The sequence below is a fragment of the Vespula pensylvanica genome, chromosome 1 (genome assembly GCF_014466175.1).
Source record: "Vespula pensylvanica isolate Volc-1 chromosome 1, ASM1446617v1, whole genome shotgun sequence".
NCBI lineage: Eukaryota > Metazoa > Arthropoda > Insecta > Hymenoptera > Vespidae > Vespula > Vespula pensylvanica.
In genome coordinates this window covers 4433257-4457369 of record NC_057685.1, presented here as the reverse complement: position 1 = coordinate 4457369, position 24113 = coordinate 4433257, and the positions used below count along the sequence as shown (strand labels likewise).

At 33.6% G+C, this 24113-nt stretch overlaps 1 protein-coding gene across 6 annotated transcripts in view; it reads right to left on the bottom strand.

Moving 5' to 3' along the window:
* The window catches only part of LOC122632415 (GATA zinc finger domain-containing protein 14-like), a 144977-nt gene extending 128720 nt beyond the window's left edge, over positions 1-16257 (bottom strand). Inside the window, exons 1-3 of one of the 6 annotated variants that reach the window (XM_043819169.1) lie at positions 13927-14118; positions 13383-13580; positions 1188-1413 (exon numbers count right to left, since the gene is read on the bottom strand). In XM_043819169.1, coding sequence (XP_043675104.1) covers positions 1188-1232 — 45 coding nt within the window. In that variant the 5' untranslated portion in view covers positions 1233-1413; positions 13383-13580; positions 13927-14118. Of the gene's footprint in view, positions 1-1187; positions 1414-13058; positions 13121-13382; positions 13695-13926; positions 14119-16127 lie in introns of those variants that run through there. The other 5 variants (XM_043819186.1, XM_043819194.1, XM_043819178.1 and 2 more) reach the window with 5 other exon arrangements.
* Between the last annotated feature and the right edge of the window lie 7856 nt (positions 16258-24113).

Sequence of the window (24113 nt, the reverse complement as noted above, 5' to 3'; positions counted from 1 at the left end):
TAATAATAATAATAATAAAAAGAAAGAAAGAAAAAGAAGAAAGAAAGAAATTATAAAATCAACCTTTAATTCCAAATCGAAAGAGATTTTTATCGAGAATCATGATCGTTGTCACGAACAAATAAAAATATGAAGGATGAGACGATTGGTTGTATAGGAACGATAACGAGTCGATTTTATCAATTTTTCAAAGGAGAAAGACGAGACCAACCGATGGTCCATATACAAAAGGCAACAACATTCTCCTGAGATAATAGCATCGTCTCGAACAGCAGAGGTGAGAAGGTTGATGCCAAGGAGAAAGGGATGGAAGATAGCAGTTTGAAGGAAAGCTTGACTGCCGAACGACTAATAAGATTACTTGCCGTCTAATCATTTTCGCTTCCGCGCGTCTCCTCTTCTTCCTTCTCCTCCTCTTTCTCCACCTCACCCTCCTTCTTCTCCTTTCAACACCAACCCTCTTCGAGCTACTCTCCTAACCAACCGAGCTAGCTATATCTATATCTATCTCTCTCTTACTCTTGCTAGCTGGATAATTTTCCTAGGCGACAGCTAACTATCGGGAAATTCTGTGGCAAGGGCTTCTAACCTTTCTCGTAAGTATAGACATATACACGTACGCATATATATATATATATATATATATATATATATATATAGACACGCACACTTCCTAGGCTAAATTAAGAGGACACTCTTTTCTGCACGATTTCTAGGAAAATTCCATCGTTTCCTAGACCAAGAGAGTCGTTTCAAAGTGTTAACACAACCAAGCCTCTAACATCGGACCGTGTTGGCCTCCATGGAATTCGAATTTTCCCGCGCAATTGAACACGGTGGAAAATACAAAATTAGATAGCACCTTTGCGACGCACGTTTCACGGATTCTACGGAATTATGGCACTGAGCCAAACCATGGGAGACGTTTCCAAAGCTGTTGAAAAAGTGAGAGAAAGAGAGAAAGAGAGAACAAAATATTTTGTTTCTTTTTAGTATTGTTTGCTGTACTCGTGAAAAGGAAGAAACGTTCCTTCGAAAATCCTCTTATCATTATTATCATTTTTCCTCTCTCTCTCTCTCTCTCTCTTTCTCTTTTTCGTTTCTTCGCTTTCGTTGTTTTCGGTGCTGTAATATCATTTAATAATTTTGTTCGTTAATTTCAATATGATTATTGTATTTCTTCTTACCTTGTAAATCTCGTCGACGAGTCTCGTGAGCTCCTCGGTTTCCATGTTCGTCTCCCTTCGGTCTGAGTACTCCACTTGTTCACAGATTTCACGAGATGCTCATATTTTTCTGTCCACCAGAGACCGGATTTCACGTGGCCGCTCCACTTTCCCGATATAGAGAACGCTCGGAATCGGAAGCTAACGCGTCTCTTCTCTCCCTGTTTTCTCTTCGTTCTCTCTCGGTCTGAAATAAAAAGAGGCAAAAAAAAAAGCAAGATAAATCGGCTGTTCTCTTTTGCAAATTCCAAGATTCCCGTAGTTTATTCAAATCGATCCATAATTACGAATTAAACTGATTTTTTTTTCCTCCCGTAACATTTTCATAATCGGGAGGAAAAAGGGACGGGAAAAAAAGAAAAAAAAAAACAGAAAGAAGATATAAATTTTAATTCCTCTCTCTCTTTCTCAAAAAAATAAACACGCACGTGCACGTACACGCGTATAGACGTGCAAATAGAAAAATTTTAAGTTTAAAAATTATTATTCTAACAGAACTTCACGAGTATTCCTCCTACTCGGAATAATATAAAACCTCTTATCGTTAGACTTATCCTAAATGCGCATAAGCTTTTTTATCTTTTTTTTTTCATTTTTTTTTTTTTTTTATGCTAAATACTTTGACATTAAGAGTCACGGTTTCATAGCTTTTTTCTTCCCTCGTCGGGAAACTCGACGAAATCGGGTAATAATATCGCGTTACCGTCCCCGGACGTTTAATAAAGACGAACGTTATGAAGACCGACGGCTTTTATTCATGAGTCTCTTTCGTCTTTAATAAAAAGAACGAGATTTCGAGTTGAAAGTGACAAGCACAGGATTTCGATCGGATCCGACTTACATATATAAAGTTCGTAGACAAATAATTTTTTTTGTCCTTCTTCTATCTCATAAAATTCATCGAAATTTTATGAGGGTCTACTTTTTACGGGTAATATTTTTTTACTATTCTTAATATTTATAACATTTCAATATATTATAATACGAGGATAATCGTGGAAAGATGTTTTCGGCAGGTTTCTACTTAGGCTTTAAACCGGCAACTTGCATTACTCATTCGTCGAAGGAGAGGTCACGTTTTCCAGGGTACTTTCATTCCGCAAGGACACCCAGTATGCGCACTAAGCGTATAGAAAGACACAGACAAAGACAGAGATAGAGATAGAGATAGAGATTGAGATAAATAGAGAAAGAGAAAGAGAGAAAAAGAGAGAAGGGGAAAAAGCCGCATAACTTCGATGTTTTATACCAACGAACACACGGACGATTGCTAGATTCTATTAATGTATTTGTGTGTCTCTCTGTCTGTGTATCTGTGTGTGTTTGTACGTTTGTATATCTCTGTACTTCTATGTGCGCACAGGCGAACGGTTAAGGTGTCACGGATCGGCGATCGAGAGTCTCTCGCAGGTTTGCAACCTGATTCGAGAGCAGTTCGAAATCGAGAAATCGTGAAAGCAAGGTAAGACTTGCGGTAAGCAGCGCTAAACTGACAAACGACGAAGATACTCTATTGCTTCAATTTTCGAGATTTCTTTCTTTCTTTCTTTCTTTCTTTCTTTCTTTATTTATTTATTTATTGATTTCTTTTCTTTTTCATGAGATTTCGCGATAAATTATGATCGATCATTATTTCTCACTTCAATATTTGTGTCCAGTAATCAATATAATTAAATATGCATCAGAAATGGGTTAGATAATAAGAGCAACGTCAAGTAGAAAAATTATACAAAGAAACGGAAAGAAAGAAAGAAAAAAAAAAGAAAGAGAGAAAAAGTCACAGAAAATATAATTAAAATTTCGAAGTGAACTCTTTTTCGAGAGAATCGAGATAGTGTGTTCGTCGGGTGCTGTATTAAACGTACTCTAAATAAAAATGAATTGAAAGAACGAAAAAAAGATGAATAAATAAAAAATTAAAAAAAAAAATAAAAACAGGAAAAAGGAAGAATTAAAAAATTTTTTTTTAATTAAAAATTAACAACAAAAAATTCAAAAAAAAAAAAAAAAAGAAAGGAAAAAAAAGCGACACGAGAAGATTTCTGCCCAGTATGTAAAATTCGTAGCTGTGCGTTTACGTTACGCTCGGCGGACCGTAAATACGAATAATTAAATAAAAGCATTAATTCGCATCGGAAAATAATTTACGCTCGATGTGCTCTCGAATAACTCTATGTGGCGATGTAGGCGAAAGCGAAGTATATACGGGGAGGAGAAGGAGTGAAAGGGGGAGGGGGAAGGGAGATATTTAATTATCCTTCGATACACCGTCGATGAATAACGTAGGTCCGCGGATCGACTGCGTTACGCGTGTAAAAGAAAAAAAAAAAAAGAAGAAGAAAAAGAAGAAAGAAAAAAAAACGGGTGAAAAAGAGTGAAAAAAAAAAGAAGAAAAAAAAAGAGAGAAAAATTAAAAAAGAATATTTCGAAACATGCATTACACGTGGACATACACGTGCAGATTTTAGTCGATCGATCGATTGATTAATCGATCGATCGATCGGTCGGTCGGTCGGTCGGTTGATCGATCGATCGATCGATCGATCGATCGAGTTTCGAGATGCACGCACATTCCAGTTATAAACCTCGAAACGTATCGATATGCTTTCGAAAGCTTTGAAGCGAATAAAATTCTCCGGTAAAATGGCCGAGTATAGTGCTAAAGGTCATACCTTTAATCTGCTGGATCGATTGCGATCAAAATGTTCAATGATAAAAAGGAACTGCGATCAAAAAATTCAGTGATAAAAAAGAAAACAAAAAGAAGAAGAAGAAAAAAGGCAAAAAAGAAACCCGTGAAAATTTGTTCAATAAATTCTCAACAACTTCGATAAATTATTAAATCGAGTTCTAACGAAGGATTTAATTTCTCTCGCGATCGACGAATTAATATAGATAAATTGTTTCTCACTTCTATTTGTTAACACATTCACGCGTTAAACGGATTTTATCATAATAAATCATATATACATTCGATCATTCCCAATATAGATACGTTTCATAATTTTCTTTCTTTCTTTCTTTTTCTTTTTTTTTTTTTTTTATTTTTATAAAACATAAAAGATAAAGAAAAGAAAAGCTCATATCGATTCTATCAGAAAATATACGTCCGATCAGAAATAAATATTACAAGTTTAATAAATAAATTCAACGAAACGAAACGTTATCTCCGTTTAATACCATTCAACGTTCATTAATTAATTCAAAGTTTCCATTCTTCCGTTTTCCTCTATATCATTAAAATTTCTTATCAAAATAAATTTCCCTGCGTTCACGTTTTATAACGCATACGATCGACCATTTTATCAGTTTAACATATTCATTTTCTCCCTCTCTCTCCCTCTCTCGTTATCGATGAAATAGAGTAAAATACATCGGTGTTTCGTTAAATTATCAAACGTCTAGATACGCGAGATGAATTAGATATCGCTAGTTCGCTTTCGTTCGTTACGAGGCATAGCTTCGTTATGTCATTCTATGCGTTGCATATTTAATAGAGCGGTCGATAACCCACTACTATGTGTGTCTTCTCAAATCCGTGCTACTCTCACTTTTCTAGATCGTATCTCTTTCTCTCTTTCTCCTTTTCTATATATCTCTATCCTAGGATAAATTTCTCTTCTCAAAGTTTCGCAACGTTTCATAAGCGATATCTTTCTCTTTCTTAATCCGGTCTTGCGCTTGTATAAATATGTTATAAGTTCTAAAGAGCACGCGAAGTAACACGATCGGAACTATATAACGATATTTTTCTAAACTAAATTCAATAATACGAAGGAGATATTCGCGATATTCATCTTGAAAATCTCTACAAATTCGTCTAATGCTTAACCCCATAGAAACGATTTCGAACGAACGACTTGTCCGATCGGATGAGAACATAGCGAGCGCCATCTCTGAATGCACGGTCGAAGTTCAAAACTGGCGGCAACTCAAATTTCATTTCTATTGAAACCACCAATGAAATCTCTTCGAGATATCTCGTGATCCGAAATTTTTGTTAGCAGAGACATTTCCAATAAAAATAATTTTTAGAGAGCAAATAATGGTAAAAGATTCTTTCGCCGAAAGAAAAAAGAAAAATACAGAGAAGGGAAATAAAAGAGAAAATAAAAAAAAAAAGAAATAAAGGAGAGAGAAGAGAAACGAGGGATACTAGAGTTCATAACGAATAGGAGATTTGGTAAAAGAGGAAACGAGAGACGGGGCAAAGAGCGAGAATCGCGGTACGTCCAATAAATTTTCAACGAGGAAAAAGCGATTTCCGTATCGGAGCTTGGCCGGGCCGAGCACACTTTTGCGAGAGACCCGATAAAACACTCCGCCGTGAGAAAGGCGCAGTCCGCGGAATTCAGGACAAATTCCTGGTCATGCGGTGAGCGACGTCCTTTTCTCGTTTCTTTTTTTTCTCTCTTTCTTTCTTTCTTTCTTTCTCATTTTTTTCTTTGTTTTTTATCACTCCCTTTTACCATCTCCACCAATTCTCATCCACAACAAAAGAGAAAATGTAAAATATATTAAAGAAACGCGCGTGTGTGTGTGTGAGAGAGAGAGAGAGAGAGAGAGAGAGAATGATTTCATGTTGATATTGTGTCAATGTTAAAAAAAAAAAAATTATTTAAACCTCTACACGTGTATTATTTTAATATCTTTTGAATTTCATAACATATTTTTTATATAATATATATTATAAGTCTCGTATACTGATTTAATATAAATTTTCTTTTTGCATATTCATTCTAAAAAAAAAAAGAAAAAAAAAAAAAAGAAAAATCGATTTACAGAGGGTTACTTCCAATCCGTGATTTAAAACGTGATGATACTCTTTCTTTTTTTTTTTTTTTTTTTTTTTTTTTTTTTTTTTTTTTTTTTTAGTATATTTGATAAGCGAGAAAATTGTGGTGAACAGAAAAAATCGCGATAATCCGCATTCGAATCGAACAGAAAGCTTGCTGGAAGGAATGTCGTCCTGCTTCTTCTGTTGGAACGGTTATAAAACGGTGCTGATATCCTGCAGGCAGGAAAATACAGGCGTGCCCGTCGCTGTCGTTACACCTGCGACCGACCACAGTTTCTATACATATGTATATAATATAGATAGGTGACAAGCCTGAGCTTTAAAAGGTGGAGTATTCAAAGTACATATACGAATATATATATACATATATATACACACACACACTTATAGGAATACACAAATATAGACATATATACGTACTTATGTATAAGAATAGACAAATACACATGACTACACGAGTAAATGCATATGTATTTATATAAAAAATAATGCTAATAATTATAGACACCGGAACTCTTAAGTAAGTTGAAGTCGACATTAATTTTCATAATGAAATAAATCCACGTCCCTGACTTTCGACGATTATACACGTCGTTCATAATTATGCACATACATTTAAAAGTTGATTTAAAAGATTGTTTAACCTTGCTCGTTTCCTCTTAACGACATAAGCTATCCGTTGAAATTGTGAAAAGATAATTCCAAGAAAAAAAGAAACTTCAATCGTGTTGATCCATCGATCGATACAATCCGCTCGACTCGTCAAATGATAATTAATGTGGACCGTAATTGTAAAAGTGAGTTATGATTAAACGAATTTAGTTCCATACACTGCTTCTTTAATATTATATGATACAAAACGAGAACTTGAATTAATTTAACTCTAATTTTGTTGTTTAAAGAGAGAGAGAAAGAGAGAGAGAGAGAGAGTGTGTGTGTGTGTGTGTGCGTGTGCGCGCATGTATGGTGGTCGATTAAAATTCAGGATTCAGTTAAGCATACCACATATAGTACAATATATAGTAAATATTTCCTCATTCGGCAAAGGAAATAGCAAAATCAAATATTATATAACATTGATGAAATTCTTGATAATATAACCTTTCTCGTAATTATAAAAATTAATTATTTCTTGTGTAATAATAGAAAAATTTTAACAAAATTATAGATCAAGGCCTTACACATGCGCACAAGCGATACTTAATAAATTATTAAAACTAATAATTAACAAATCTATCTTTTTATAATCTGAAATCATATAAATGATATTCCAAGATAAAAATTATAGGTCAAGGTCTTTCGTATAGAAATATACGATAAGTATGATCGAATAAAAATTTGTTGAAATTTCAATGCAAAGAGAAAAACAAAAAGACCGAAAAAAAAATCCTTTCTTCGCTCCTCCCGTCCCAATAAAAAAAAAAAATTAAAAAAAAAAATAAAAAAAAAAAGAGAGAACAACCGGTGAAACGAACGCTAGTCGGACTAAATGCAAATGACGAATATGAATGCTAATTAGAGAATTAACGTCATTAGAGTCCTTTGATAAGTACTCCCTGAACGTATAGTCGTATTCAAATAATAAAAAGAATTTCTCGAGTTTGCATATGGAACCCTCGTCGGATGGCTCACATTATGTTCGTGCGCTGAAACCGTTCCCGAGGATTTTTCTTCTCTTCTATGGAAATATGTATTTTCGTTCGCTTTATTTCACACGGCAACATCTCCGACAAAACCAGAGATACGTACATAGATACCTGGCTCTGACGCATTGCCGGTTATAATAAACATTCTAATATCAAACGAGACGGAACGAGACGAACAAACAGGATCTACGATTAAAGTCTATATATCAAAGTCTATCTTGTTTATATATATATATATATATATATATATATATATATATATAATTTTTTATTTCGCTCGTTAACGAATTTTCAAGAATATCCATGTCATCGGCAAATCATAATTTTACATCTAAATTGTATAATGAAACGATCATCGAAAAAAAATGATATAACGTGACATATATTAATCTTCGGTGTAAATATATTAACGTGCTATGAATTATTATTTTCTTGCTATCTAGTTATAATATAGATTATTATACTTTTACTAAATCTATCTATAATATAAATTATCATATTATAAATTATTATACTTTTACTATCTATCTATAATATAAATATAAATTATCACGTATTATGCGTTATCGTACTTTTACTATCTACCTCTAATGTATATCGTTATACTACAAATTCATATCTATATACACACATATATATATATATTTTTTTTTTGTACGATAATGATCGTAAATATAAAATTTTAATGTGCGATTGAAAAAAAAAAAAAGAAAAAGAAAACGAAAAAGGAAAAACAAGGAAAATAAGAAGAAAAATTCCATAGACATTAAATTCGTTCGTCGTCCATGGCAAATCGTTCTCTAAATTGCGCTATTTTACAGAGTAAGAGAACGCAATCAGTAACCGTGTCGAGTCACTTTGGATTTCTCGCTGGACCGCTACTAATTTCTTATTCGAAGTTCGACGGCGCTCCGAGCGAGCGGGCAATTTTTCAATTAACCGGTTACACTCCGTTAAAGGAGACGGAACCGATGATAAAAGCCAGTGTTCCCTTTTTAAAGAAAGGAATGAACGAGCTGGGTAAGCGACTTCCTTCGCATGAAGCACCTTGCTCTCGAAATAATCGATTCGAGAGGAACGGTAACTACGGATAAGAAAAGTATGTCGTACGTCATCGTCATATATTCAAACCAATTTCGATCATGTCAGCCTCGCAATCTCTTTCATTACATCCGAGATCTTTTCGTAAATAACAATTAATCACGCATCGTTACTCGAAAAGAAATAAATTAATCGCATACTAGGAAGTTAAAGAGTTTTTAATATTAATCAAAAAAAAAAAAATAAAAAAATAAAAAAGAAATGAAATAAAGCACACACACACACATACTAGATATATTGTATTTCATCATTTAAGCCAATTCCGATAAAATCAATATCTGTTCTTTAAATAAAAAACAATTAATCACGTATCTCGTTATTTCAAAATAAAGAAAAAAGAAAAAGAAAGAAAAAAGAAATGAAATACAAGGAAGTTGTATTCTTGAACATTGATCAGAAACATCAAATATACTGTAGATATTTCTCGTCGTCGTGAATTTAGGCCAATTTAGTTCCTTATTTCCGTCAGCCTCCTTATTTCTTTCATTATATCTCGATTTTTAAATAAATAACAATTAATCGATCACTCGTCGTTATTTCAAAATAAAAAAGCAAAGATAAGGAAATCAAAAAAATTTATCTTCCAACGTAAAAAGTATGTCGTATCTCTTCGGCATAAATTCAGGCCAATTTCAATGCTACCAGTTTTCCATTCTCTTACATCTGTGATCTTTAAACGAACGATGATTCATCGGATAAAGGAAAAAAAAAAAAAAGAGAGAGAAAGAAAATCGAACGCTGCGAAGCCACATCATTTTTCAATATCAATCGAATAAGCAAATTCAAGAATGCGCGTTCGCATTCTCTTTCATACGCTTGATCCTTCAAACAAATAACAAGATCCAATTTTATTAACAAAAGAAAAAAAAAAAGAAAATAAGAAAAAAAAGAAACAGAAAAGAAGAACTCAACAAATATTCTCAACACTTTTATACGCACAAAGCCATTTCATTGTATATCCATACATAGTAAATATTTCAATTGGAAAGTTGTTAATGTTAACTATCGGCGAAGAAATCGGAGGACTTTTACGCTCGAAAGACTACGCGGAGTTAGAATAGAGAAACGATGGTGCAAGAGTATCACGGCGATATTCGAGTTGCACGAGAGAGCCTGAAAACGACGCGTTGTTCGCCTCGCGGATGAAAGTAAGCGTAACAATTATGCCCCGTAAGAAAATAAACGTGCAGCTCTGGGGAGATAGTGCAACGGTTTAGGTATATATATACTATGGTACACGAGAGGAGATCTCTGGCTATATGTATATCGGTGAGAACAGGAGAGAGAAAGGGAGAGAGAGAGAGAGAGAGAGAGAGAGAGAGAAAGAGAAAGAGAGAAGGAAGAAAGGATAAAAAGAGAGAAAGAGAAAGAGAGAGAGAGAAAACGGCCTCTTTTTCCGTATACGTACGCAAGCAACTGCCACTAACCGGCCAGTTTCGCGTTCTCAATAATGCCGTCTGGTGAATCTATATGAATTTCTCGTACTCCGTTACAATGAGAGACGCACTAATTACGATGCACCTTGGCGAATGCAAAAAGCTGTGGGTGCGTGTAAGGGAAAGAGGGAGAGAGAAAGAGGAAATATGAAGAGAGACGAGCGTTCAGGTGGTTGAAAAGGAGTACCATGGATATTCTCTCTTTCTCTCTTTCTCTTTTTCTCTCTTTCTCACTCTCACTCGTTCAATCTCTCTCTTTCTCTCTCTCTCTCTCTTTCTCTTTCTCTCTTCAGACCGATGGTTCTCTGAAAGCTTTTCAATTGCTCGTTCCTACGGACGTAAATATTCGCTTAACTCTAACGGGAGAGGCTTCTTCTCAGAGAAAGAGGAGAAAGAAAAAAAAACGATAAACAGTGGCTGAGTGTCGAACTGGAAAAGTGATCGTTAACCCTTTCAACGGCGAATTAGAAAAAAAATTAAAAAAGAAAGAAAAAAAATGAACACAAATGTATGTATGTGTGTATGTGTGTGTGTGTGTGTGTGGTAGCTAAAAGTTATTTCCAAAAGTTTTTCAAATTAAATAAAATGAAAAGTAGATTTACGTATAACAAGGAAACGATCGTAAACATAGTAAAGTATTCGAATAAAAAGATTGCATGTATTCGATTGATTCGATGAATTAAAACAAGTAATCCATTCAAAACTTTTGTAAGCATACAGTTAAGTTATATTGTGTGTATGTGTGTGTTGATATTATTCAAAAGATTTACATAATTAAAATAAACATAGTGAGAAAATGAGGAAGTACAATTAAAATACGGGTTGTAAAGTTTTCATCTTTCTTCGATCTTCAATTATATCCAATTCGATTAATAATTCTAGATTGGTGGCTACCTACTAAAGTAATATTCAATTTTCTGATAATATTGGAATTCCAAAAGCTTGACGATGGACAGGAACGTGGAACGCGATGGGACATAGAACTAAATCGATAACTATAAGTATGGATGAAAAAATTCCATCGACGCCTCTTTACCACGAAGTACGTATATGGGATAAATACATGTATGTGTATATATATATATATACGCGCGCGCGCACATGCACACATGAGTGCATACACACACATGAATGTATACATACGTATACATGTATATATATATATATATATATATATATATATATATATGATACATACATAGAATATATATATATTCTATGTATGTATGTATGTACGTACGTATATATGTACATATGTATGTATGTATTTAGGTATGTATGTACGTATGTACGTACGTCTGTATTTAGGTATGTATGTATGTATGTATGTATGTATGTATGTATGTATGTATGTATGTATCTCTGTCTCTTTCTCTCTTTCTCTATCCGTGTGTGTGACTGAGCTGTTGTATCTACATATAACGTAAGTTCTCCATTTAGCGAGTGCGAAAATATAGGATGACGCGTTATGCGTTCTCGCATCGGTGCGTTCGACGTCCATAGAAAAATATGAATATTTCATCAGAGTGGCCTGTAGGGTGGCAGAAAAAGCTGCTAGACGATCGAAACGTCGAACGTGTTGCACTTAAAGTTAAGAGCATCAATAAATCAATCCAAAAATCAATGTTAAATATAATAAATTAATCTTCAACTACGTGTGCGTATTTGCAAAAATACGAAGTAAAAAAAAAAAGGAACATATTACTATTTAATATAACTTAATGGACGATACTCGATGTATCTTGAGATTTTTGTTTAGAAAAAAAAAAAAAAAGAAAAGAAGAAGAGAAGAAAGAAAGAAAGAAAGAAAAAATATTAATTTCATTCTTATATATATATATATATATATATATATATATATATAAGATAAAAAAATATATAATAAGTATATATATAAGATAAAAAAAAAAGATGATGTAATTCTTTGCCCAATTATTTCCCCTTTAATATTAAACATAACATAACTGGATAATATAATATTTCATTTCTGCACAATTTCGATTTCGATGCGGTTTAGAGGATTCATAAAAATAAAAAAAAATAATAATAATAATAAATCTAAAAACAATTTCGTCCTATTAACATTCTAATCGTTTAAACGAGTCTAAATTTCAAACGAGAAGTACGCCTGTTGGTATACGCATTTTAATTTTTTATTTTATTTTTTTTTCCTTTTTTTTTTTTTTATTTTATACGAATATCCTGCAGTCATTATTCGTTTTCACTCATCGATCCGTTTCGAACAGGACTCGAGCTTTGTTTGAAAATTATGGAAATACCGTGAAAACGTCATATACATCTGACCGAACAAGAGAGACAGAAAGAGAGGGAGAGAGAGAATGAAAGAGAAAGAGAGAAAAGGGAGAGAGAAAGACAAAACTCGAAAAGCGTGTCGAACGGGGATCGACGCAACAAACACAACACTTTTTTTCAGCGGTCAGATATCGAATCACTACCGGGAACGACGACGTCCACGCGAATTATCGTGCCAGGGGAGGAAAAATAAGCGGGCGATTGCCTGTTAAACGGTACACGAATGTCACGAGCAAACGAGGATTTACGTCCTATCGGAGCGACAGATAATTTACGCGCTTCTACGTTCAGCCTGCGTGGAATAAATAAATAAATAAATAAATAAATAAATAAATAAATAAACAAATAAATAGGCGGAAAAATCCGGAACGCATCACGGATTTGAATCTAAACTTTCCAATGGAGAGACACTTAAATTGGTAGCTAAATTGGTTCGTTATTAAAGATCCATTTTTATTATAAGATTCATTGTAAGTAAAAAAAAAAAAACATACACAGTGACAGACGCATGCACACACGTACATACTTATATACGTACATACATACATACACGCTCACGCTCGTTCGTTCATCTGACGAAAGCGATCTCTTCCTTGATTCCTGTAAAAGATAGACAGACAGGTAGACAGACAGACAGACGGACGGACGGACGGACGGACGGACAGACAGACAGACAGACAGACAGACAGAGAAAGAGAGAGAGAGAGAGAGAGAGAGAGAAAGGGATGAAAGACTCGATGCACTTTCCCGATGAAAGTTCGACCCCGTCGAAAACATCGAAGAGTAGGGATTTCTCGCGAGACACGCAAGTCCCTTTTCATCGTCTAAACTTTTCCAACGGTGTCTTTTTCTCAACACTCACCTCTCCTCCAGTACCGATGCGGTGACCTTTTCTTTTTTTGTTCGTCTTTTTTTCTTTCTCTTCTTTTCCTATTTCTTTTTTTTTTCTGCCCCTCTGATCTGTCGCCACCTCTCGAAACCTCTTTTGGACGACGGCTACGAAGGAGAGAATCGATCGTCGAATCACTCGAAACCTCTCGTAGAAACTTTCCTCGATAAACTTTCCCGATGACGATTGGTAATATTACGAAGAGAGTTGTCAGAGAAAATATAATCAAATTGAACTATTAAAAAGAAACCCTCCAACTATATATGAGATTGTTATAAAAACAAACTAAAAAAAAAAACAATATGCATATGTATGTATATATATATATATAAATATAAAATAAATAATGGGATAAATAAAAAAGAACAAAAATGGATAACTGGCACCGATTTCTCAAGAAACACTTTCGATTGAGTTTCGATCAATTACGTTATTTCGAACGTAACACGCGTACTTTATATGTACGTATATGTAATCGACAAGATTTTTAGAAATATTCAAAGGAGAATATATCTACCTATATATATATTTTTATATGTACATATATATATATATATATATATATATATATATATAAAAAGAGAACGTGATAGCCGGCGAATAAACGACGACGAAGAAGCAACGAATCGAGACGACACGTTCGGTTTGGAGCGCGCGAAGCGACTGAGCCGCTTCCGAGTTTCGAAGCAGCTGCTCGTCGACCGACTTTGCCCGAACCAACGCCGCTCGTTTCTCGTATACGCTCGCTAGTTTCGTTCTCGTCGTAAGGCTTCGTCGTCGTTGTCGTCGTCGTCGTCGTCGTCGTCGTCGTCGTCGACGTCGTCTTCGGTACCATTGTCATCTTCGTCGTCGTCGTCGTTGACGTCGCAATCTGATTGCAAAATAATTTCTTCTCTCTCGCTCTCTCTTTCTTTTTCTTTTTTAATTCGATTTGCGTTAATTCAATGACGAAATCTGATGATCGTAAATGATAATATATAAAACGTGTATCCTTTTACTAATCTGTACTCGAGTTTAGAATAAAACAATACTTTTGACTAATTTAAAAAAAAAAAAAAATAATAATAATAATAATAATAATAATGGTAATAATAATAATAAAATAAGATTATTATTACGTAATAATTCGTAATAATCTAAATAACTTATTCTCAAACTTTCTATAATAACGCCATGTAATTTCGATGTTGGATATAATTATTAAGTTCACATCGGAAGATTAATGTTTTCTAATTTTATATGTCGTATAATATAATTACACGCTACTGCGAGTTTCATCACATTTGAAACGTTTAAAAGAATTAGATTGTATAGGATTAATCTTAGAAAAATGAAAAAACATCGTTCGATTCTAACGAGCACAATTATAGTCGATTAAATAATTTTAATATTTTCTACGTGATCAACTTGCGTAATCTTAAAAAATATTAAGAACAATAATATAACTAATAATTATAGAAAAAAAAAAAACAACAACAACAACAAGAAACCTGAAAAGAAAAAAGAAAAGAAAAGAAAAGAAAAAACTAAACAACTAGTTTCAATTAGGTCGGCCCAACGTTCTCTCGAAGACGTTGCGTCGGTTTAGAATTCTTCGCATCAGCGAAGAATCTTATCGTTAAATCCAAGCCACACTAAGTTCGATCCAATTAAGATCAAAAAGACTAATTGCACAGCTAGGGGAAGAAGGTATTTCCCAGAAAGCCAAGAGTCTTAATGATAATCTTTCAAAGAGAAAAAAAAAACAGACAAACGAAGAGAGAAAGAAAGAGAGAGATATAAAGATATGGAAGGAGAGAGCAATAGGCTTTATAGCTTAATATTTATGACGCCTACGTTACAAGATAATAATCAACAAGAGGTATCCACGTTTTTTTGGGGTCACGACGAAAGGAGGACTACGTTGGAATCCATCGAATCCTATCGGAATGTAGTAAAGGCCGATGAATGAAGGTCGAAGACGACAAAGCCGTACGACCGGTTGTCCTTTCTCTCTATCTATCTATCTATCTCTCTCTCTCTCTTACACACACACAGACAAACACACACACACTCTCTTTCTCTTTCTCTCTCTCTCTCTCTTTACTAGACATTTACTCTATCGATATTTTATCTATTTTATTTTATAAATATCATCCATCTTATTTCCTATGTATCTACTCATATATTTCTTAATTTTTAGATAATCGCTGATAAATATTAATACTTCGATCGGTCATTAAAACTTAAGTATAAAGTATTACGAAAAATGTAATTATATTAGATTTCGATACTCAATTCTTTATATTTTCATGTCTTCTTTAAGTGATATACATTTAAGAGATATACGTATATACTTTTCAGATCACTCCATCTTCTCGAAAGTTAATATTTGCAGATTATTATTTATATTCGATATAATATTTCTTTCTTAAAATGAAACGCAAATTGAGTTATAAGAAGCTTAAAGATACTTTTTATGTATAGCGTTCGTGACTATCTTATTATAATCTAACCATGAAACGAAGTAATATTCGATAAATATAATTAATATGATAAATAAAATTATTAATATAGGTATATATAAATATATATACATATACATGCATACGTTGCATACACATTACATTTATACATGTATAGGTTGCTGTATGTATATATGTATATATAATATGTTATATGTATATATATATATCTATATACATCTATATATATATATATTAATATTAATGTACATACCTTCTATAAACGCAGGGCAATTTAAATACGCAAATCCAGGATAGCTATTATTAGAATCAACTTTCTAACCGTGAGAAAATCCTCGGAACGTGCCGCTTTTCGTCCTTCTTCCTCCGAGGACAATCTTGCACTGTAACAAAACGTTAAAGCAAAGGTAAATAACAAGAGGCGTAACACTTCGTAAACATTGGTTGTAAGTTCGGAATACTGTGGTCTCTCTTTCTCTGTTTCTCCCTCTCTCTCTCTCTCTCTCTCTCTCTCTCTGTTACTATATCTCTCTTTGTTGACATCGTACACCATTTGTGTATTTGAACTTGATGAGACACGAGAGAAAGAGACACGTTCGTTAAATCATCGAGTACTTTCTTGTATACATATTGTATTAAATAGATACATATCGTTTTTCTTTTTCTTCTATCAAAGGTTATAAGAAACGAAAGAATTCTCAGAATTCTTTTCAACAACTTTTTCTCCCTTAACACACATTCAAAAATATATATATATGTATATATATATATATATATATATATATATATATATATTTCCTTACTATTAGACAATTAATTAACGAAGAAAAAAAGAGTAAGAAAGGAAACGTTACAAATTGCACGTTCACAAGATAACAAACAAAGTAGATTCTGTAGTTAAAGTCGTACGAGAAATGTCTGATTAATATCACAAGAATTTTATATACGTACGTATGTAATAAATTCCCTGACTTTCTCGTCATTGTTATTCTTTCGCTCATTCAATTTACTCATCGATATCTCGCATTCTTACGATGCAATTTACTATATATATGGATAATATATATATATATATATATATATATATATATATATATTTATACACATACACATACATACACCAATTGTGATCTATCGGCCATGTTCTCACGACGATTATACTTTTGAAGAACGCAATCGATTAATCGATCGATTATTGTACTCAATTAACGTTTCGCAGACTCGTTCGTAAATGCTTCCTTTCTTTGAACAGTCACGAACGAAATGTCTATTTTTCCCTTTTTTTTTTTTTTTCTTTTTCTTTATACGACGAATCTCTCTTGTAATTAACCTCCCTTGAGTTTCTTTTTCAGGACACACGGAAAGTAACTTTGATGCAGTAGAAAAGTTGAAAAGCGAACAACGCCAAGGACGACACGCGAACAGTTTACAACTTAGCTGTGAATGGACAGTGAGAGAGAGAAAGACAGAGAGAATGAGAGAAGTTTGGTAATTCGCTCTCTCTCTCTCTCTATATATATATATATATATATATATATATCCCCGTTTGACCGTCCTAAAAGGGCCAATGCTTCAAAGGACTCATTCTCCGAAGTAAACAAAACGACGGGCTAATGAACGGACCAATGAAAATCTCCTATTTGCATGAACGCGTATCAACGAAAAGCATGCTAAACCTTACGATAAAGAGGTTTGACAATCTGTTCGTTCGATCGTTATACATGCTCTTTAACCTGTCAAATATATTTTTGACGAGTATACGAGTATGAAGAGACAGCAATGTTTATGTTTGAGTGCAGATTTTTTTTCCCAGTGAATTTTTTTTTTCTTTTCTTCTTTTTTTCATCGTTGTCTCCAAATATATTCCAAAATGTCTTAAAATTTACGGATATTGTTCTCCCTTTTTAATTTTCAACAAAATTTTTATCAAAATGGCATAAATTCATTTCGTTTTTTTTTTTTCGCATGACCAGTAGAACGCAAAAAAAAGAACCGTCGTAACACAAAAAAATTCTTCCATCTCTTCGTAACGAGTAGCTGTATCAATCAAATAGAGTTAACAGGTTAAGTTTTGTCAATAATATCAATAAATTTGAACAATAAAATTATTGATTTTTTAAAAAACCAAACGCTATTTCTTTATAAGTTAATACGATTTTACAGTCGCCGCATAGATAGACTTCGTATTTGACGAGTATATTCGTCAACTTTTCATTCTTGTTACACGACAGATACATATTTTTAAAATATACCCTACACGGTTAACAGAGTAAATCACGATTTACGTCCTCGTTTATCCGACCATATCACAATAAAGCAATAAACATTGCTTTATTATTTTGAAGAGCAATTAGAGTGATTTAAAAATAATCTTTGAAAAATTAAAACGAAATAGTTATTAAATTAATTATCAGAAAAGTCGAGTAAATTAATTAGGAAATGTATTTCAATAATAATAGAAAATTCAATCAAATTATAATCATATCGATAATAATAGAAAAATAATTCAAACAATGAGTAGAAATTAATATAAATCATTTCGATGATAGATAATTACGTTAAAAAAATAAATAAATAAATAAATAAAAAATAAAAAAGAGAAATTAAAAATTATGAAATTAATCGAGCAACTCAAATCCGCAATTATAAAACGAATAAATACACTGAAAAGAATCCGTCCGTATAAAGTACATAATTGAAATTAATATCAAATCATTATCCAAACGAAATATACAAGAATTCTTTTTTTAGACTTATCAAACTTTAAAAAAAAAATTTTTGGTTTATCGTCCATCACGATCGAGAGAAAAGCAACGACTTCCTTTTGCTACCTATACGATATTAAAAGTTATAGTTATAATATGTACACAGTGATACTAAGCGGAGAAATACTAGAAAATGAGAGTTAGAGTTTCGTGTTGAATGAAGAACCATTCGATGTTGTAGACAGGATACTACTACCGAGAAAGCCGAAGCAACCCTATAAACACAAATTAATGAAACTTTTAAGCTGAGATTGGTACCGGCATTACCTAGCTTGAACTATTTACTAATTCTCTATGAGAGTTTCCTTCTAGATCGTATCGTCCACAATTATGAAAATATTCTAGTTACCCCTATCATGTGCTTTCGTCCACTACAATTTCTTTTTTCTTTTGTATTTTCTTTTTTTTTAATTTTTTATTTATTTATTTCTTTTCTAATCGCTTTCATGTAAATAAATATATCGTGCTATCCAATATGTGAGAATATTGTATTAAAGGAAAAAAAAATATATATATATATACTTCATAATCACTATTTTCTCGTCGATAATAAAAATTGACTTAAAAAGTTAACAAGACAATCGATCATTTTCCATAGATAGAGTTTAATAATAATCTTTCACACATCGATCTAATTAAACAAATAGTTGCATAGAAATATTAATGTTTTAATATGATCGATCATCCGTTCTTTATATAAAAAATTGCTCGATAGACAATATTATTCGTAGAAGTGTTCTAGAGTTATACATCATGAAAAATTTCAATTATAACCATGATTATCTTTGTAAATTATTAGAAAAATGGAGTTTCGAAGATTAACACGAAGGGTAACAATAAACGTAACATCAATTCCCAGATAAATAATTATCAACCGAGTTTACTCGAAAGAAAAAACGAATACAACAAAGAAATCAACCTCCGATTTATAGTGATAGAAATAAAAATAATTCAAACGATTGACACATTGCAAATTAAAACAAAACTCGGGGAATTTAACGAGTCTCGAAATGAAATTAATACGTATCCAAATATTTTCATTTATCGTGATCTCTCTCTTATCAAATTCATGAATAAATCCGTGAAAATGTCTCTCTCTCTCTCTCTCTCTCTCTCTCTCTCTCTCTCTCTCTCTCTCTCTCTCTCTCTCTCTCTCTCTTACTCTCGCAGACGCTGGCGCGCACACACATATGTATATTTTTAAAAACACGTAAAATATATATAACATGTAACGTAAATGCATATGTACAAACACATAACGTACATTCAAAAAAAATAACATATATTCATACATGCGTCTATTCAACATGTAATATATATAAATAACGTACATACAACATACATATGTGATCCTACATATCTATAGATAATTACATAGGTTCGTTAGAAACATTTTAACGGCGTGGGGCCACGCAAATGCAACCGTTTGCACGTACACGAGAAATGCGTTCGCGTCTGATCGTTTCGAACAGGTTCTCTCTCGGTCGGCCAACATATCGAGATCATAACGCGTCGCCTCGAATTACCGACACGTACGGTCCTTCGATGCGTTCCTGCAGCCTGTTACAGAACGTTGAGAGAGAAAGAGAGAGAGAGAGAGAGAGAGAGACAGACAGAAAAGGAGAGAGAGAAAGAGAGAGAGACAGAGAGAGACAGAGACAGAGAGAGAGGAAGAGAGATTGTCTAGGATCTCGTTTTAGGCTGTTCTCTGGTCGCGAATCGCGCGCGTCAGGTTGGTCGCGTATTACGTAAAATCTCGCACGTACGCGCGAGTAAACACGAGAAACGTGTACCCTTGCAAGTATGTGTGTATGTGTGTATATGTGTGTGTGTCTGTCTGTCTGTTTGTCTGTCTAACTCTGTATGTGTATGTATACGCGCGCGCAAAGAGGATGCACTTTTCGAATGCCGAAGAGTACTTGACGAACACGAGTCGCATTTCAAACGAGAATCATCCTTCGTTATTCTTCTTTACCGAAGGGAATCGCGAACGATTTGTTTTTTTTTTTTTTTATTCCCATTTCCACGATTTTCTTTTTCTTTTTTTTTTTTTTTTCTTCTTTTTTGTGTATTTTCTTCATTCTTTTTCTCTCCGTTGTAATCAAACGTAAACGTTCTATAATTGTTTTTATATGTCTTTTATTAATACAGATGTAGTCGGGATGAGATTGTTTAATTGATAAATCTTGAAATATTTATTAAAATACTGATTATTGAAACAAACATTGTTTGGTCGTTTCAATTGCTTCGATGGACATTTTCGAGATTATTTCAAAATCGGTTTTATTTCTTTAAATCAGAGAATCTATTGAAAAGGGATTTTATTCTAAGTAAGGAACGAAGAAAAAAAAAGAAAAAGCGAAGGAACAATTTTGGTCTAAAACATTTCGTCGCCAGACGCCAGTTACCAGTCTCCACAAGTACGTTCATCATCATTAGTTTTACCAGACCGTCATCATCATTAGTTCTTTAGTACCGTTAACGCCCCTTCCAGAGCTAGTTCAGTCGAAGTAAACAATCACTTCTACTCGAGATGGATCGGTGTGGGTGACACCTCAATGTGAAAGCTCAAAGTCATACTCTAACGGAGTAAATCCAGTCCAATCCGAACCAACCCCGTATACCATAGCTCGCGTGGATCGGATGTTGACAGTTTTTACCGAATTGATCGTCCAATGCTTCGGTTACAACCATTTTATTTATACCGATTATAACATTTGGTTTGGTCCATTATCAATAGTATTCAATTATCATAATCACCATTATCATAAATCATATAAAGAAGGAGACCATCGCGTTACATTAGTCTAGATATAGATCCAAAAGTTACCACGAAAGCAATACTACAACAATAGTTTATCTCCTTTCCAAAAGTATACCAATTCAAAGCCTGTACCCAAAATTGAACTTCAATCTTGAATCTTCGTTCCGAAGAAGTAACTATATATTTCCTATGCAAACCTCTATCCTCATTCGACCCATTGAATGACCTCGTCATTTCGTTGGCTCACTTTACCACCGAACATCGAATTGGGTCTCAGCGACGCCATAATCCCAACGCGATCTAAACACTAGGAGAGGGTCAGAGCAATCAAAGGGAAGTTTCAGTTCTCATCGAACCATTCCAAAGAGAAAGGATTGCTTTCTTCCTCTTTGATATATGACGATGATAATTGTAATAATAGAGTTTAAATAAAATAAAATTGAATTTAACTGTTTTAATTCACATTTAACATTTTCAATAATTGGATCCAGAGTTACGTAATTTCCTAAAGCTGAAGTTTTGAAATCGAAGCTTGATATCGAATTGATAGGAATAGTAACGTCATGACTGCAGGGGCCCAAAAGTCGAGTCACGATCGCGTCGAATCGAGTTGGGTCGGGTTTTACATCGGGCTCCAAAACCCCCATGGCCTTGCAATGACTGGCGTGTTCGCGACACAACGGTCTACCGCGATAACCGCGAGATATATGGATACCGCAGGATGGGGACTCGTACCTCGGTTATACAGAAGCGTGCAGGTTGTAAGCTGTGTTAGATTCCAGTCGCCTCCATTGCATTCCGCCCCTGGGGACGCTGTAATCAACCATATGATTGTTTCTCCAGTGGGGTAACGGGACTGAACCTGGTATGCCAGGTCCTTGTCTGATTCTCAGGACTTGGATGGAGCATGGTTAGTTAATCATGGTTAACGTAAGGACCGTGGGACCAACAACGAAGAAATGACCACCTCTGATAGTCATTCAGTAACACTCTACAAGTAGCTTACAAACTGCGACATTCGCAAACAAACAGCAACGTTCTGTTGTAACTTACGAAAATTGGCAACTGATGGCGACAAGTAACGACATTCGTCGATATTCGTCGACAATCGGTAACGATCGGTAATAATGGCCAATTGGATTTCCTCCTTTATGTCTATAAGATCCTATTCGAATCTATCCAATCTTGTATATCGAATGTCGAAATGAATATTCTGAATATTTATTAAAATAATATTGTTCTAAAGAAGAATACTTGTTCTCCGTTATATCTCTACTTGGCCTAGGTTCTTTAACGAAATTATGTTGTATATCGTTAAAAGTAAAGGATGAATAAAAAAAATGTTTTAAATAAGTTATATATATATATATATATATATATATATATATATATATAATGAAATAAGATTCTATTTCACAAATTATAGGTTTTCATTTAAGAGGATAAAGTTTACCCTCTGAAGTGTTCATCGAATCAGAAATAAGTAATGCATTTATTTTTGCTCCCTAAACCAAATAGCTTTTTTCTGCCTTGAAACTTTCTTTTCAAAAATTCTATCTTTCTTTTTTTCAAGATATTTATATTTCCCAATTTAAAAAAAAATTCACCCTATAAATTATGTATATATATTTATATATACATGTAAAATACTTCATTTCCGTACGATATCTTTGATTATATACCTTGATATAGGATTGTTAAATTGATTCATTCATAATTTTTTTATACTTTTCGAAAACTTCCTGGATTTTTAAAAATAAAAACTAATCAAACATCTCAAAGACTTTATCGTAGAATTCATCGATCTCAGTCTCTCTCTCTCTCTCTCTCTCTCTCTCTCTCTCTCTCTCTCTCTCTCTCTCTTTTCTTTCTCATATCGATCTTATCGGACAGAATTGACTCACGAAGTCACGTTTATGAATCATTCTTGATTAACCAATTTCGTCAGGTTTTCCCAATGTTTCGCTGATAACAAAGAAATACAATTTCTCCTTTGTGTACGAACGATTATCGAACGATACGATATAAATGAATTATTTTATTCTTCTAATCCGAGTACAACTGTGAGAAAATCATTTAAGAAAAATATAAATGCAAACTTTCTTTCGACTTTCATTTTTCTCACAGTTACTTTACTCGTTGCATTCAAATGTGAACAAGAAAAAAAAAATATTTTATTAAAGATTATCGCTAAACTTTCGTTACCACATAAAATTCCTCTATATTCTAAAAGGGAGCCTTCTAACTTGAGAATATGAGCACGATCAAAGATCTCTCATCTCGACCCGGTGAAGTAATCCTTTATAAAAAAAAAAAGAGAGAGAGAGAGAGAGAGAAGAAAAAAATAAAAAAAAGAATCTTATAAGAGAGAGAAAGAGGAAGGGAAGGAGGGAGAGGGAGAGAGAACACGAGAAAAAGGCAGAGAAAAATAGAAAGAGAGAGAAAGAGAGCAAGTTGGCCCTTTTTTCTTCACCGTCGCACTGCTTTTGCCCTTGCTCAATGCGGGCTTTATTCGATTCCGAGACTTTGGAGGCAAAGAGTTCGCTTGAAAACCGCACTTAACGTCTACACTTTCACCAATTTACTTTTAATACACTTGTAACCGGCATAGAGGGGAAGGGAAAGAGTGGGGGTGGGCAGGTGGTACACTAGGAGAAGAAGGAACGTGTAACAGAGAAGGAGAAGAAAGAGGAAAAGGAGGAAGAGGAAG